Source organism: Hydra vulgaris, chromosome 12 (genome assembly GCF_038396675.1).
Source record: "Hydra vulgaris chromosome 12, alternate assembly HydraT2T_AEP".
Classification (NCBI taxonomy): domain Eukaryota; kingdom Metazoa; phylum Cnidaria; class Hydrozoa; order Anthoathecata; family Hydridae; genus Hydra; species Hydra vulgaris.
In genome coordinates this window covers 30,858,842-30,874,190 of record NC_088931.1, presented here as the reverse complement: position 1 = coordinate 30,874,190, position 15,349 = coordinate 30,858,842, and the positions used below count along the sequence as shown (strand labels likewise).

At 29.6% G+C, this 15,349-nt stretch overlaps 1 protein-coding gene across 1 annotated transcript in view; it reads right to left on the bottom strand.

Annotated features, from left to right (window-relative positions):
* Positions 1-15,349, bottom strand: part of LOC100208020 (sister chromatid cohesion protein PDS5 homolog B) — a 122,785-nt gene that overhangs the window by 4,059 nt on the left and 103,377 nt on the right. Inside the window, exons 32-35 of the mRNA XM_065812893.1 lie at positions 14,987-15,040; positions 4,952-4,989; positions 3,385-3,864; positions 3,155-3,229 (exon numbers count right to left, since the gene is read on the bottom strand). Of these exons, the coding sequence (XP_065668965.1) occupies positions 3,155-3,229; positions 3,385-3,864; positions 4,952-4,989; positions 14,987-15,040 (647 nt within the window). The remainder of the gene's footprint in view (positions 1-3,154; positions 3,230-3,384; positions 3,865-4,951; positions 4,990-14,986; positions 15,041-15,349) is intronic.

Sequence of the window (15,349 nt, the reverse complement as noted above, 5' to 3'; positions counted from 1 at the left end):
ATATGATTTGCACAATTCATTTCTAAACAGTTCAGAAAAAATCTAGAAACTAGCAAAAGAAGTTTGTATATTTTTGCTCATTTAAATTTAATTATTATTTAATTTAAATGAACAAAAATATACTGAATTTAAATGAACAAATATATACGCGCGCACACACACACGCTCGTCTTAGCTACTGTAAATTCTCATACATTTGTGAAATATCTTAACACTATCATAAAAAGAATTCTTTAGAACTGTTTACTTTTGCTTTTTTTTTTATTTTTTAAAGGTTTTAAAGGATTTAACACAATTTTTGAGCTCACTTATTTTTATAGTTTTTAAAAAAAAAAATAATTTTCATGCCTGCATCTAGAAATCATTTCCAATTTTTTGTTTAATAAACATTATTAGTTCTCACGTGTAATTATTTCAAATTCTGCTTGTAAGCATAATATGCATTTTTCGGAAATTTATTATATGCAGGTGCTGTTTTAAGGATGGACTAATTCAATATAAAATCTTCAATACTTTTATTTTTCAATTCCAATATGTATTTTGACAGCATGGTGTCTTTTAAATACTTTTTATTTTTAAAGGATTGTTTACGGTTGGCAAAACGTTTTTTCCATTCACCCTCTGTTAAGCCAATATATTGTTTATCAGGTTCTTAGAGGAATTTTTATTACATTCTTAGAGGAAACAACACATTTATATACCACGTTTTATGATAAACATTTTCCACTCATTGGACAATTATTTTTTTGTTTACAATTTACTGTTGTTTTTTCATTTAGGATTTCTTTTTTATTTAGCATAGCATTTTTGTGACTTTTTATTGTTCTTTCCATGTTTTTTGTGCAACTGTAGCTAACTTTAATTGTATTTTGATTAAAAACTTTATCTAATCTATTAGAGGGCGGGATGTGCTTATTGAGCAATTTTAAAAACACTTTTTCTATAAAACATTTATTAAAAACATTTTTGCTATATGGGGGGTTGAACCAAATTACATTTTTAGTTCTATTTAGCTTTTTTGTATTCTTTTTTTCAGGGACAAATTTTAGCTCAAAATTTTGAAATAGACTTTTTTTAAGGACATCTTCGAAAATTCATTTAGAGAATTTGAATACATTTTCATCAGAGGAGTTTTGGTTTAGCCTCTGTGGATGATTTGAGTTAGTATTAATATACAGTAATTCATCATTTGGTTTTTGAAAGACTTAAATAATTTTCAGTAAGGTTAAATGTGACATCAAGAAAATTCACAAGTTTTAAATTTATGCTTATTTCAATTTGAAAGCCAATATTTAAAAAAATTTTTATAACATATTTTTTAATTTTATCAAGCTGTGCACCAGATTTACGCATAGCTATTAATTCATCATCGCAGTAAAGACCCAAATCATTAATATTGATTATTTTACTTAATAAATCTAAAATATATAGTCCAACAAATTCACAAATTTCTTTTCCATATATATATATATGTATATATGTATATATGCATATGTATATGAATATATATATATATATATATATATATATATATATATATATATATATATATATATATATATATATATATATATATATATATATATATATATATATATATATATATATATATATATATATATGTATGTATTAGGGTGCATCCAAAGCCCCATACATTCAAAAATTGATCTGTCCCTATTCTTAAAACTTTCTATTGGTTCTCACAAGACACCCTGTTAAATTTTTTCAAAATTGAATGAGATTTAGGGGGGCCACCTCAAGTCTAAAACTTGCAACAAGACCCTAAACAGAAGGAAAAGAAGTTTTTCAAAAGTATGACATGTTGGGTCTCAAAAGAAGCAAAAATTTATAAAAATTTCAAAAATAACAAAATTTTACACAAGAATTATTATTCTAAGTTTTATTGCATAAAATTATTATTTTTTAACAAAAAATTAAAAAAAACCCTTTTTTTCATGTTTTTGTCAAAAAAAATTTTCAAGGTATTTTTAACAAAAAAATGATAACTATTTTCGAAATTTTTATAAAGTTTCGCTTCTTTTGAGACCCAACATGACATATTTTTGAAAAACTTTTTTTCCTTCTGTTTAGGGTCTTGTTGCAAGTTTCAGACTTGAGGTGGCCCCCCTAAATCTCATTCAATTTTGAAAAAATTTAACAGGGTGTCTTGTGAGAACCAATAGAAAGTTTTAAGAATAGGGACAGATCGATTTTTGAATGTATGGGGCGTTGGATGCACCCTAATATGTATATTTATATATACAACCCTGAGTGAGAAAGAGTATTTACGGACATCGAGTTTTCACTTTAGTTTGCATAATTTGAGTTTGTGAATTTGAGTGTAAACATAGTTGTTTATTAAAAAGAAACTTGCAACCAAGTGTAGAAAATGAACATTTCCATTTTTTTTTTATGAATGAACCAGCTTGTAGTGGAAAAACATTTTCATAGTTATTTGATTGCAGAAGTTGAGTTCTAAAAGCATGTATAAAATGCTCTTTCAGTAGCAATAAGTTTCAGTAGCTGATCATATTGAGACTGATAACCTTAACAAAAGGAATAACTTTCCTATTGAGTTTTTTAGCAGCTCCTTCAGGCCTCCTCATTGTAGAAAATTAGTTGTGCGATTATGTTTCTTAGAAATTTAAATTTTAAAGCTGGTTTATGCAAAAGCACTCTAATAAAAGTTTGTGCTCTTTAAAATAATTACATTGATGCAGTGGTTTTGATAGGTTTTTCTGGTGGTAATCAGGTATTTGTTCCTTGAGCTTAGCTGGCTCTATCAAATTTTAATTTATCAGTTTGCTGTAAGATTAGCATATTTAATGACAATCAATAAAAGTAAAAATTTAAAAATTTAAGAGTAAAAAAAATATTTGATTATACATTTCAGATAATAAATTTAATTGTTATTTTAAAAAATGTATCCTAACCCTTAAATGTTAAATCAAAATAAACCTTGCTTAAACCTTGCTTAACTTACTAAATTAATTTACTAATAACACCTATTACAGATTGCTTACTGTTAGTCCAATTTTTATCTCAATTAAAAATTAATATAAAAACTTTTCCTATATAACTTGATAATGATTTTTAATGAATTTATATCTGTATAGACAAAATTTATTAGTAAATGTTAATAATATTTACTTACCCCTTTTTCTCGCCTATTCGAATATTGGCTATTGATGCATTTAGAGGAGAATTTCTTAAGTGATAATTTTTACAACTAAACCATTTTAAAAGTAATTAAAAGTCAAAATACATTTTAATCAAAATTAAAAAACATAATAATTACCAACATAACAACACTTTATTGGTTGTAAATTATTCAAAATCATTTTCAGCACCATTTTTATGTTAAAAATATTTAAAAAAACTTACGATGTCATTTTTTTCTCCTGATGTGCAATAGTATTTTCTGTTTTGTCTTTTTCTGCTTTGTTAGTAGCTGCTATATTATCATTTATAAAATGTTCTTTTTTTTTAATGAAAGAGTCTAATTTTGATTGTTTTTTCTTAAGCTGAGGTTTTCGAATGTTGGTTTTTGGTAATTCCATGTCTGAGAGATCAACAGAGGAAATACTGTTAGGTGTTTCTGATGTGATCGTATTTATTTTTTGAACTTTTAATGGAGACTTCTTCAAAGGAGAAGGTGATAACGCTTTGTTCTTTTCTAAATTTTGAACTATACTTTTAGCGTTTTTTGTTCGCCGACTTAACTCAACTGGTGATTTTATATTTTCTTTTGAAATGAAACGAGACTTTTTACTATCTTTAAGGTTTTCAATTCCACTATCCAATGCTGAGCGCTTTGTAGACATCACTGTAGAAGATTCGGTTGTTATTTCATCAGTACTTTCCCTGTAAATTTTCACTTTTTATTTTACAATTAAAATTCATTTGAAATATATATATATATATATACGCACACACATATATATACTTTCATATCGGTTGAACTCAGTACTTTCCGGCCGGATATAGTTAGCAATAACTCGAAAAATGCTTAACAAATTTATTCCAAATTAATTAATTCTAAATTGATAAATTCCAAATATTAATGAAATTTATTGTATCAGTTAAAGTTTGTAATCAGTTTGTATAGATTTCAGAAAACACAATCAAATTTTTTTGAGAGTAGGTGCATCGTGGCCGGGATCTTGCTTTCAGTGACCTTTTTCAATGCTGTTATCCATTTTTGCTTTAATGTTTTGTCATATTTTGCTGATTTTTTGCTTTTTAATAAAATTTCTTTTACAATTTCCCAGTAACTCTTGATAACAAGCTGCTCTGCAGTTTGAACAATTCACACAATTCGGGATAGTTGCAATGGCATTTTGGTTGTACCACTCCATTGTCTTCTTGGAGTAGTCAATTGTTGCCAAATCCAACCAAAAGATAACTGCTTTGCTGTGTTTATTAATAAATGGCAAGACATTCAGTGATGTACAAATCGGAAGTCAAAGACTTTTGAATGACGAATGGAGCGCTCTTAAGGCCACAAGAGCAAATCACTTGCCACAATTTTTGGGCTAAACTGATAGTATTAGTAAAACACCAGCACAATTAAATATATGTATATAGAACGTCACAATAAAAAAATATTTGGAATTGATTTGTTAAATATTTCTTGAGTTATTGCAAAGTTTATCCTACCAGAAAGTACTGAGTTTAACTGATATATATATATATATATATATATATATATATATATATATATATATATATATATATATATATATATATATATATATATATATATGTATATATATATATATATATGTATATATATATATATATATATATATATATATATATATATATATATATATACATATATATATATATATATATATATATATATATATATATATATATATATATATATGGACATTATTATGCGACATATTTGATTAAATAAACTAAAGAAATAGATAAAAATTATTACATTTTCATACTTTTTGGAACAGTTTCAACTTGATGTTTCTACATAAAAAAGTTAATGAAAAATTAACATGTAAATAAATTAAAAAGTAAAATGAAACTGTATTACTAGCTTTTAAATATGTTTTTCTGTTATTTAAAAAAAAACAAGTAAAAAATAGAATAAATTTCCGCTAAAATCTAAAAATATTTTGATTGAAAATTTAAGCATCAAGATTACGATAGCAACAAGCATAGAAATGACCACATAAGTAATGCCAACTTTGAACAACCATTTCCTAAACAATTCCTAAATATATATTTTTTAATTTAAATAAAATTTTGAAAAGTAAAAAGTAATTTGATTGTTCATGTTAATATTTTTTAAATTGTTGTATATGCTTTAATACAATTGCCATTGATAACTGTTAATGAGTGTTAAACTGTTGTAAACAATTTATACATACAATAAATTGTACATTCAATACTAAAGTCATTGTACGTACAATGACTTTAAGTATTACTAACTATTGCATTTAATATAAACAACTGTACAACAACTTTTTTTTTTTGAATTTAACTTTACTCAAAGTAAAGTTAAATTTTAAAAAAAAAAAGGTAAATAAATATTATAAACAGGGATAACAGCTAATAACTAAGAAATTACAACTAAACATCATAATTACAGTAATAAGCATAATAACAAATAAGCATAATTAAAAATAAGAATTGAATAACTTTAATAAAAACTTATTAGTTATTTTAATTAAACAATTGGTGACACCTAATCACACATGGTTAAAATCAATCTAAATTACTACAAGTATGAAATCTTATGAAGTTGTCATATACTATGCAGTGTCATCTTAAGAGTTGCAGCATTTTTTTAAATCTGGTTGTTTGTTTGCAATCGCCAATTAAGGTACTTCAAGCACCTTAACTAGCAATTGCAATACATTCCTGAGGATGAAGAATCACCATATATCAATTACTTAATTCTAATCGGTTATAACAGCATCAACATTATTACCTCTACTTCTTCTGATTTCTGCATTTTACAATATTTATTTTAGTCTTATGTTATAGAATCTGTACTTTAACAAAATATTTATTATACTTTATATTACCTGCTTTAGTTTTTATTTTATGACTAATAATACACTATTTTATTTTTTTCTTTCTCAGTACTCTCACTGCAACAGTCGTGGTTTTAATGCATTCCTTAGTATGTCAGCCATTCAAGGTTCTCATTGGTGCAGGGTTTGATTTTTCTATTAGCATCTCATTTTACTTTTAGTGATCATCATTTCTTTTGGTTATGCAAGAAAAAGTAGAATGAGAAAAACAATTTATTGTCAATTAAACTTTGAATGAACTTGTACTTTGTCTTAATTAAATTGCATAAATTGCTTTTAAACAAAGTTTTTTGAAAAAGTTTTACAAAAAACTATTTTTTTAAAATTAAACATTAAATTTAATTTAAGGTAGTGAATATAAGATGGAATAAAAACATTTTTTTTTAGAAATTTAATTATTCTCCCTATTTTAATTATAGGAAAAATTAAACAAAGCAAAATAAGCAAAATTCCACAAGAATTACCCTCTGCAGCAATTTTTACCCTCTGCAGCAATTTTTACCCTCTGCAGCAATTTTTACCCTCTGCAGCAATTTTTACCCTCTGCAGCAATTTTTACCCTCTGCAGCAATTTTTACCCTCTGCAGCAATTTTTACCCTCTGCAGCAATTTTTACCCTCTGCAGCAATTTTTTTTTACCCTCTGCAGCAATTTTTACCCTCTGCAGCAATTTTTACCCTCTGCAGCAATTTTAAATTGCAGAAGTGAACATAAAATAGCTATTTGATAAATAGATAAAGTTACAGAAAACTGCAGAATATTCAGAGCAAACAGAGCCCAAACCTTACTGCAGTGTCATTCGATTCTTTTAATTCTTCCATAACTAATACTTTAAAACAGCCTGCTATTGATGAAAACACCCCAGTGTTGTAATCATTAATTTCGAAGCAGATGAAAAAACACAAGTTATTGATAGTAGTAAGATTAGGTATAAACATGTGAAAGCCAGGGATAACCTAAAGTGAAGTCCAAGTAAAAACCTTGTATTTTTGATAGCTGAAAAGACACTCTAATTTGTTAATAATGTTACGCAGTAACTTTTATTTAAATATATATAATATACTATAGGTCTAAACTTGATATCCTTCTTGTATATATTATTATCAACACATAAACATAAGTAAAATATAATTGTTCATCGAGTGCCACTATACAACTCCCCTATGACTCTAACTCTCCTTTTTCTCTACTGCAACTCTACTGTTTTATATATTTCTAGGACGCTAGACGCGTCCCAATTCGCAAAACAAGTTGTTTGGTAAACATTGTTTCTTGGCGTTTGTTGAATGAATTGCTAGTTTATATCTTCTTACTGTGCACGCTTGAGCAAGTATGGTTGTTATCTTTGCAATAGTTGCACGCTTGAGTGACTAAGGTTGTTACCTTTGTAATATTACTTACGGGAAAAAGGAAAAGTCCGTCCTCGGACTCAGATTCAGGATCAATGCATAAAAGTCTTTTTGGAAAATGCTTGAACGTACGGAATTATCAAATAACAGAAAAGTTGCTAAAACCAGAAAAGTATTAAACAAGCAGCAAAATCAGCAAAATCAGCAAAATCCGTAAAATTATCGAATAAATTGTGAACAAGTAAACTTTTGCATAATCAGCAGAACTTCGAATAATCAGCAAAATCTTCAAATAAATATTGTAGTCACAAATAACAGCACAATGAATAAAATCATCGAATAATCAGCGAACAAATAAACTCTTGTACGATCAGCAAAACTTCAAATAAACAGCAAAACCTTCAAGTAACTAGTCCAATCGCAAATAACAGCACAATAAATAAAATCATTGAATAATCAGTGAACAAGTAAACTCTTGTACGATCAACAAAACTTCGAATACACAATAAATAAAATCATAAACTTCATTGAATAACATCTATCATAAAAATCATTGCTAAACAGCATCATTGTAAAACAGCAACATAAAAAAATCATCATAATAAACATTATCATATAAATCATTGTTGAACAGCGTCATCGCACAACAGCAACATAATAAAATGATAATAACAAACTACAGGAAACATCTTCACCATAGGACCGCGGTGGTTGGGGAGTCTCAATTCCAGGACTCTCGGTCAAAGATCCTGCCATTACCGTAAATTAATATTTCTAGTTTGTCGTGTCGATTTTACAAATCGGACATTTGTATTTATTCTTTCTTGGGGACGTTGTCATTGACTGATCCTGACATAGTGGTTCTTCTATGCCTTTATTTCCTGTGGATATTTTTCGAAAAAGGTTTTAAGCAAGGGAGGGCGTAATTTAAGTTTAGTTTGTTTAATACGAGGAATACTATCATCAAAAAAACTGCTGCCCACAAAATCCACTTATTCCACCAATAAATTTATTGAAGAAAGAGCCCGCACCTTCTCCTACATCTTTTATGACTCCTTCGGCAGCTTTTAATACTGATGATGAGGCAACACCAATTGATTGTACTAACTTTTCGTCTAAGGCGGAAACTCTGTGTAGTGAGTTTTTAATGGCAACTCCAATAGCCTTGATTATCTGACTGCCCCGTATGCTGTGGCTTGAAGAGCGCTTCCAAGGGCGGTACCAATACCTGTTAGAACATCACCCCCATTAGTATCACTAACAGTTTTGAGCATTTGAATAGCATTGTGAGTACCAGATATTAACTGTAAAACTGTATAAGGTAAAAGTCATTGTGGTCTCTCAACCAAAAATTCTTTGCTATACCCTCATATGCGGCGGATAGGCTTCTTGGGAAATGGCAGAACATGCTCAATTTGAGTTTCTACAATTTTGACTCGTCCTGTGGTCATTACTTCGTATATTGTGTTTAGCTTTGGATCCTGTAGGTATGCATGTTTGGGTCTCAATTGACATGGTATTCGGGGACTAGTTTGTATTAATCTTCTATCATTTACTTCTAGAAAGTAAGTTGTTTGATCGAGGTAGTGTGATTGGAAAATGTTCAAAACATGTGTTGCCCATTTTCTGATTATAATGGATAGCGTAACTACTGTAATTTTTGCACTTTGATATAAACAAGGCATCTCCAGCTTGTTCGACAGTCATGCCTGGGGACAAGTGAACCCATTCAGCTGATGAAGTTGGGAACTGCCCAATTATCCACCGCTGGATTGGAACAATCTCCGTTTATAGAAAACATAACTGTTCCCACATATTTATTATTTTCTTTCTCTGATTCATAACTGCCACCGCAATGTGAGCTTCCAGAAGGGCAACTTCTGGATCTTGATCTAATCGTTGTGAATAATTTGCAGCGGCAGCTTTATATCGTTCTAAAATATCCTTAGGGAATGTTGGATTTTTTATTAGCATTCCATTATCAAGAGTAAGTACTTGGCCTTGTTGCTCGGATAGCTGTACTGCTCCTCCCACTTTGAGATTTCTAATTGCCAATACGTTCAATTGTGTAATTACCTAACTTTTCCATCACCTCTTCGTTATGTTTAGTTTGTCCCCAAACTATTATAGATTCCGGCCATTCTCCTGGAATGCATTTACCCAAAAAGTAGTAACAAGAACTTTTTGTCACGTATTGTTCAATAACCACAGTTTGTCCTGTGATTTGTCCTGTGTAAATTTTCATGTTAAAATGCTTAAATTTAGCGGTTTTTGTACGCATCCAGGTGCAATGATATTGATCAGACACCACGGTCCTCCATATTGTAGGACTAATTTCTTGTAATGCACCATATACTGATATTTTAGTGCTCATTGCTGACTGACACTCTCCGGGTGTTACTTTAATTTTCTTAGATGCTAGTTCTTCTGTTGATTGAAAAAGTTCGTGCGGCATGTAGTGTGACTCTTTCAGCGTAGCAATAATAAATTTGGATATTCGTGGTTTGTGGATGATAGACATACACATAGACTATAAATGTTTTAACAGAGTTATTGAGTGAATGCATGTTGTGTGAACAAGTGTCAATTGTGGGTAACTGATAGACTTCGATTGGGTGTACTTTAGTACAATCATAAACTTCGCCAATATATATGCTTGTAATGACTGTTGGTAAAAGGACCAGACACCATAATATAATAGGTACTTTCCATAATTCGTTTGTTCTGAGGGTTACTCTAGGCATGAGTCTACGATTGTTTTGGGTTTTCTCCCTCTGTATGTTTCGACGTGTTATGGCTAGAGCTGATATAGGCCAATTTTTGCCGATTTTTTTACTATCAAGGTATTTCTGGATCACTTGGGAATCAAAAATGTTTTTTTTTGGCTCCCAAGTATTTTGGTCAGAAGGATAACCTTCCCATTTAACTAGGTATGGGATTTTTCCTTTTCTTGTTCTTTTGTCGAGAATTTCTTCCACTTTATATATATCAGAACCAATTCCATGAGTTTGTTTTAGAGGTGATTCATTTTCAGGGGCGCATATTCTTTCTTCATGTGTTTCTTGGTTAGTTTCTTCAAAGTTGAATTCGTCACTTGTTTCTGCGGCTTCAATGAGAACTTCAGCGTTTAGAATTATCTCCATTGTTGGTTTTTCTTTGAAAAGATAAGTCTGGTATAATGGGGCAATCTTCATCAGTTTCTAGAGTGTGCGCTATGGTCCGGATAGTTTCACATTTTGGTATCGCTTTGATTTCCTTCAAGGCACATACTGTGGCCATTACCATAGGGTGTTCACAGCGGTCGTTGGGCAGCAGCTAAATTAGTATAGGTTTATCTTGTTTAATATGCATATCGGATATCGGTGTTGAACTCTCTTGTTGTCGAGTTTTCTTGTTGGAATTAACATTCTTGGGTCGGTAGTTAAGTGTACTTGCATTTAACGAAGTCTCAGAAACAGACGCTGGTTTGCTAGTAATCGTATTACTTTGTGTTTGAAGGTGACATAGGGTGTCACCCATGATTATATCATGATTAAATTTATCGTTAATTAGTTCTAGTGTCATTGATACACTCAATTTTTCTCCAAATTTAACCAGATGATTTCCACAGTCTAATCTGACCTTAAATTGGCGGAGGTTACGCCCAATCGGTCGAAACCTTTCATTCTTGGTGGGACGGTCGCTATTTCTTCTTAAGGACTCAACTTCGGCTTGTATTTCATCGATTCTTTTAATTGCATTGGGGATCTCTTTGTAAGGTTAACCGCTGCAACTGATTGTCTGGCGGGGTTGAGTAGTGCATCGAGTTGCAAGATACTGCAGCCTGATAGTCGACCGGCTGTTTAAGCTTGAGGACATTTCGTAGGTGGGGTTTCAATCCTTTAATAAACAAATTCAGTTTTGTTTCACCATCAATACCAAGCTGCTGACTCAGTTTATCTAAGGTGTTAATATAGAAAGTGAGGTCGGTATCCTGCGTTAAGCTAAACAGTTCCATTTTTCGATTCCATGCAATGTTTGTGTTGTCATAATATTGCCGGAACTGTTCTTGGAGTTGGTGGAAATCGTTTCTAATGTGGGCGGGAAGGGTTTCATTAAACACTAAAGCGCTCCCTTCTAAATACAAAAGGAATGAAATTAGTTTTCTCGTGTCTGCCCGTTGGTTGTGGAGTGCAACGCGATAGAATCTAGCTAACCATTCAGTGATATCTTCGGTTTCCACTCCTTCAAATGGTTTAGGCTGCAATTCTTGAATGGGTTTTGTTACCAAGCATTCTATGATTTGTTCTAGAGACATTGTTTTTTTTCTGTACTACTTGTTGGGGAGTGGCTATTGCCTTGTTTAAATGGGTTGATTTCAGATAAGTTTAACACGTGGTTCGAGTCAGGAGGAATTGTTGAGAGTTATGAGAGTTATTGGCAGTATCGGAACAAGGATTAGGTTTGGTGAATGGGCAGATTTTACCCGATTGTAAACAACTCATATGTAAGTATCAATGTTTAATTTCGATATTATATCTATTTCATATAATAATTGTAGGTTTCGTCTAATGTATTTAAAGGTGAACTAAACGAAAGTCAATCTTTACTTACAGTGCTGAATCGATCGGTCCAAGCAGAGATGAAATCCATTTGAATCCGGGCAGTGCTTCCAAATGTTATGTGGTAACTTTTATTTAAATATATATAATATACTATAGGTCTAAACTTGATATCCTTCTTGTATATATTATTATTAACACATATACATAAGTAAAATATAATTGTTCATCGAGCGCCACTATGCAACTCCCCTATGACTCTAACTCTTCTTTTTCTCTACTCCAACTCTACTGTTTTATATATTTCTAGGACGCTAGACGCGTCCCAATTCGCAAAACAAGTTGTTTGGTAAACATTGTTTCTTGGCTTTTGTTGAATGAATTGCTAGTTTATATCTTCTTACTGTGCACGCTTGAGCAAGTATGGTTGTTATCTTTGCAATAGTTACAATGGTAAAAACTGGAAAGGTGGTGCTATTGAATTGATTAGGTTAAAACACCTTTACAATTGGTAATTTGTTTACTACATGCAAATAAGCTTATACTACACCATTTGTTTGAGAAGTTTTGAGAAGTTAAATGGACCAACATCTGGTCCTAGAGGTTAATTGATTGATAGACTACTTTTCAGACTATATTGGAAAATCTGCTGAAACTTGTGAGATTTGTTGATTTTCAACCTATAATGCATGAATGCCAGTGGTGGACAGAAAGATGCTCAGATGATCAACTCTACCTTTTTGACATTTGCCAAGTTGTACTAAGTGACATTTGTTCTGCCATTCTGGAGAAGCACAGCTCTGGAAAACTGCCTCATTCTAGATGGCTCACCATTGCAAATAATTAAGCAATTCCTAATAAAATTTGGTAAGTATAGCAACATTCATTATGCATGTTTATGCCCTTATGTAGTTCATCATTCAAAAAGAAGCCTTCTCTTTTTTGTGGCAGCAGGCATTTGCATTGTGTCATAGTCGGTTTCATAATCACAGTTTCTGCTAGCTAGAAAATATTTTTCTGGCAATGATATCAAATGAGCAGCCACATATCTGATATTTAGGTGTTACTAATATACAGATAGCTAAAGAAGAAAGAAGTATGAAAGCTAATCAAACTAGTCAAACTACCCATGTTACGGCAAAGAACACATGGGAGTTGATTGATTGGAGTAATTCACAGCAAACAGAGCCAAACAATGCAGCTCACTTATAAGCAACTGGAAGAGGCAAATAAGCATCAGATTTAACTAACCGATCTTTTGGAAAAGTTACCCTGCTACATGCAAGCTGCAGAACCTCGTGTAAAAATGGTGACAGTGGTTTCTGCTATAATTTTTAGCAAGATAAAAAGAGATGGTATGATACATACCCGTCTGAAACCTAGGATGAATATGCTAATATTTAACACATTATAACACTAATTAGAACAATTTTTGCACTATGTATGTTGATATTAAATGCACCTGCTCAGTTCTAAAACTTTAACCTGGAAATAGACAAATAATAATGCATTCAAAATGATGTTACAAATCATTATTTAGAATAAAAATTTCAAGTATGGAAAATTTTGAAAATTTATGTCACATTTGGTTAAAAACTGCTGCATGGGTTATGCCTTATTCAATTTGGCTCATCTCAGTTTTATTTTTTTAGTTTATAATTAATATAAAAATCAGAAAGAATAATTGAATTTTTAAAAAGTTATTTTCACTCCACCCTAGTGAATATAGTATTTTCTTTTTATTATTATAATAAATATAACAAAGATTTTTTATATTATGAATGCTAAAAAGATATTTATTTTTAAAATATTTAAAATAATTGGACAAGATATTAAAAATGAATAACAATAAGATTTTCAAAAACTAATAACAATATAAGAATCATGCTGAAAAATCTAAGCATCTGATGACAATAAAAATGTTTTTTTTATGTCATATTTTATGTCATCAGATGTTTAGATTTTCAAAATAAAGCTCTGAATGACCTTGTTAGCTAACAACTCTGCATTTTTTTCACTTAAAGAAAATTCATTCTAGATTAAATTCTTGATTAAAAAAATATTTTGTCCAAATCTTTTTTTATTCTTTTGTATTTAAAAACTCCTGCAATGCGAGTCATCATAATTTAGTAAAACAAAAAAAAAATTAAAAAAACTTTAATTGGTAAATTAAAATCGAAATTAAACTTATTTTACATGTTTTTTTTTTACTGTTTATTAAAATTATTTTATAGAACAGTTTTCAATTGTCAGTAGCTACTGAATATTTGTGAAGTAGCAGTCAAAAACTTGTATCTTATAACTTGTGAAACTTGTATCACAAGTTATAAGATACATTGAATGATGATCTTATACAATTAAAGGTTGTATAAGATCATCATTCAATGCTTTAATAAAAATACTGTTTATACTAAGCTGTTAACTTTGATTGAATTTCACAGTATGCAGAGTACCATCAGCCGGGCTAACACTGTGCCATTCAAACCCTTGTAGTTAAATTATGTAGTTTCAATAGATAACTTCTGACTTTTCTCAATATAAATACTGCTAACACTAAAGTATATCAAAAGTCATTTGTACAAAAATATTGGTAATGAAGCCTACAATCTGTATATAGATGTTACATTTCCAGCATTAAAATAGTACCCAAAACAACCAGATTTCACAAAAAATTTGTAAATACCACATAAGTGTTATACAACTTAAATAAATATCTGTAGAAATTAGTCATTTTATGATAAGTACAAAATTAGTCATTTTGAGATAAGTATGCAGTTTAGTTATATTTCGTTAGATCATTAATTTGGTCTAACTATCATTGTTTTAGTTTAAAAAACCAAAATTTATTTTTCATTATTACCCAATTTATGGCAACAAATTAAATGTTCAAACTCTTCTCCTGCAAAATATCACATTTGCACTTCTCATAAATTGACCAATGGCCACAGATATTATTAAATTAAATTTTTTACTGTATTAGTTTATTCAATATTTTAATCTAAATTAAATGTTAATTACTAAAAAAGCAAAATACCTTTTGAGATTTTTCAAAATTTTTTGGTAAATACAACTTCATATTGTTTAGGTTCTAATAATGCAAATAAATATATATATATATACATATATGAATATATATATATATATATATATATATATATATATATATATATATATATATATATATATATATATAAATAAATCAGTAGAAAATCACTTGAAAAAAATTTTTTTTTGAAAAAAAAAATTTTTTTGTTAAGTGATTTTCTACTAATTTATAATTGCTTTGTTCTTTTAAGAACATTAAGCAGTCTGTTTTGTAAAATACATTTTAAAAATACTTATATATACATACATACATATATATATATATATATATACATATATATATATATATATA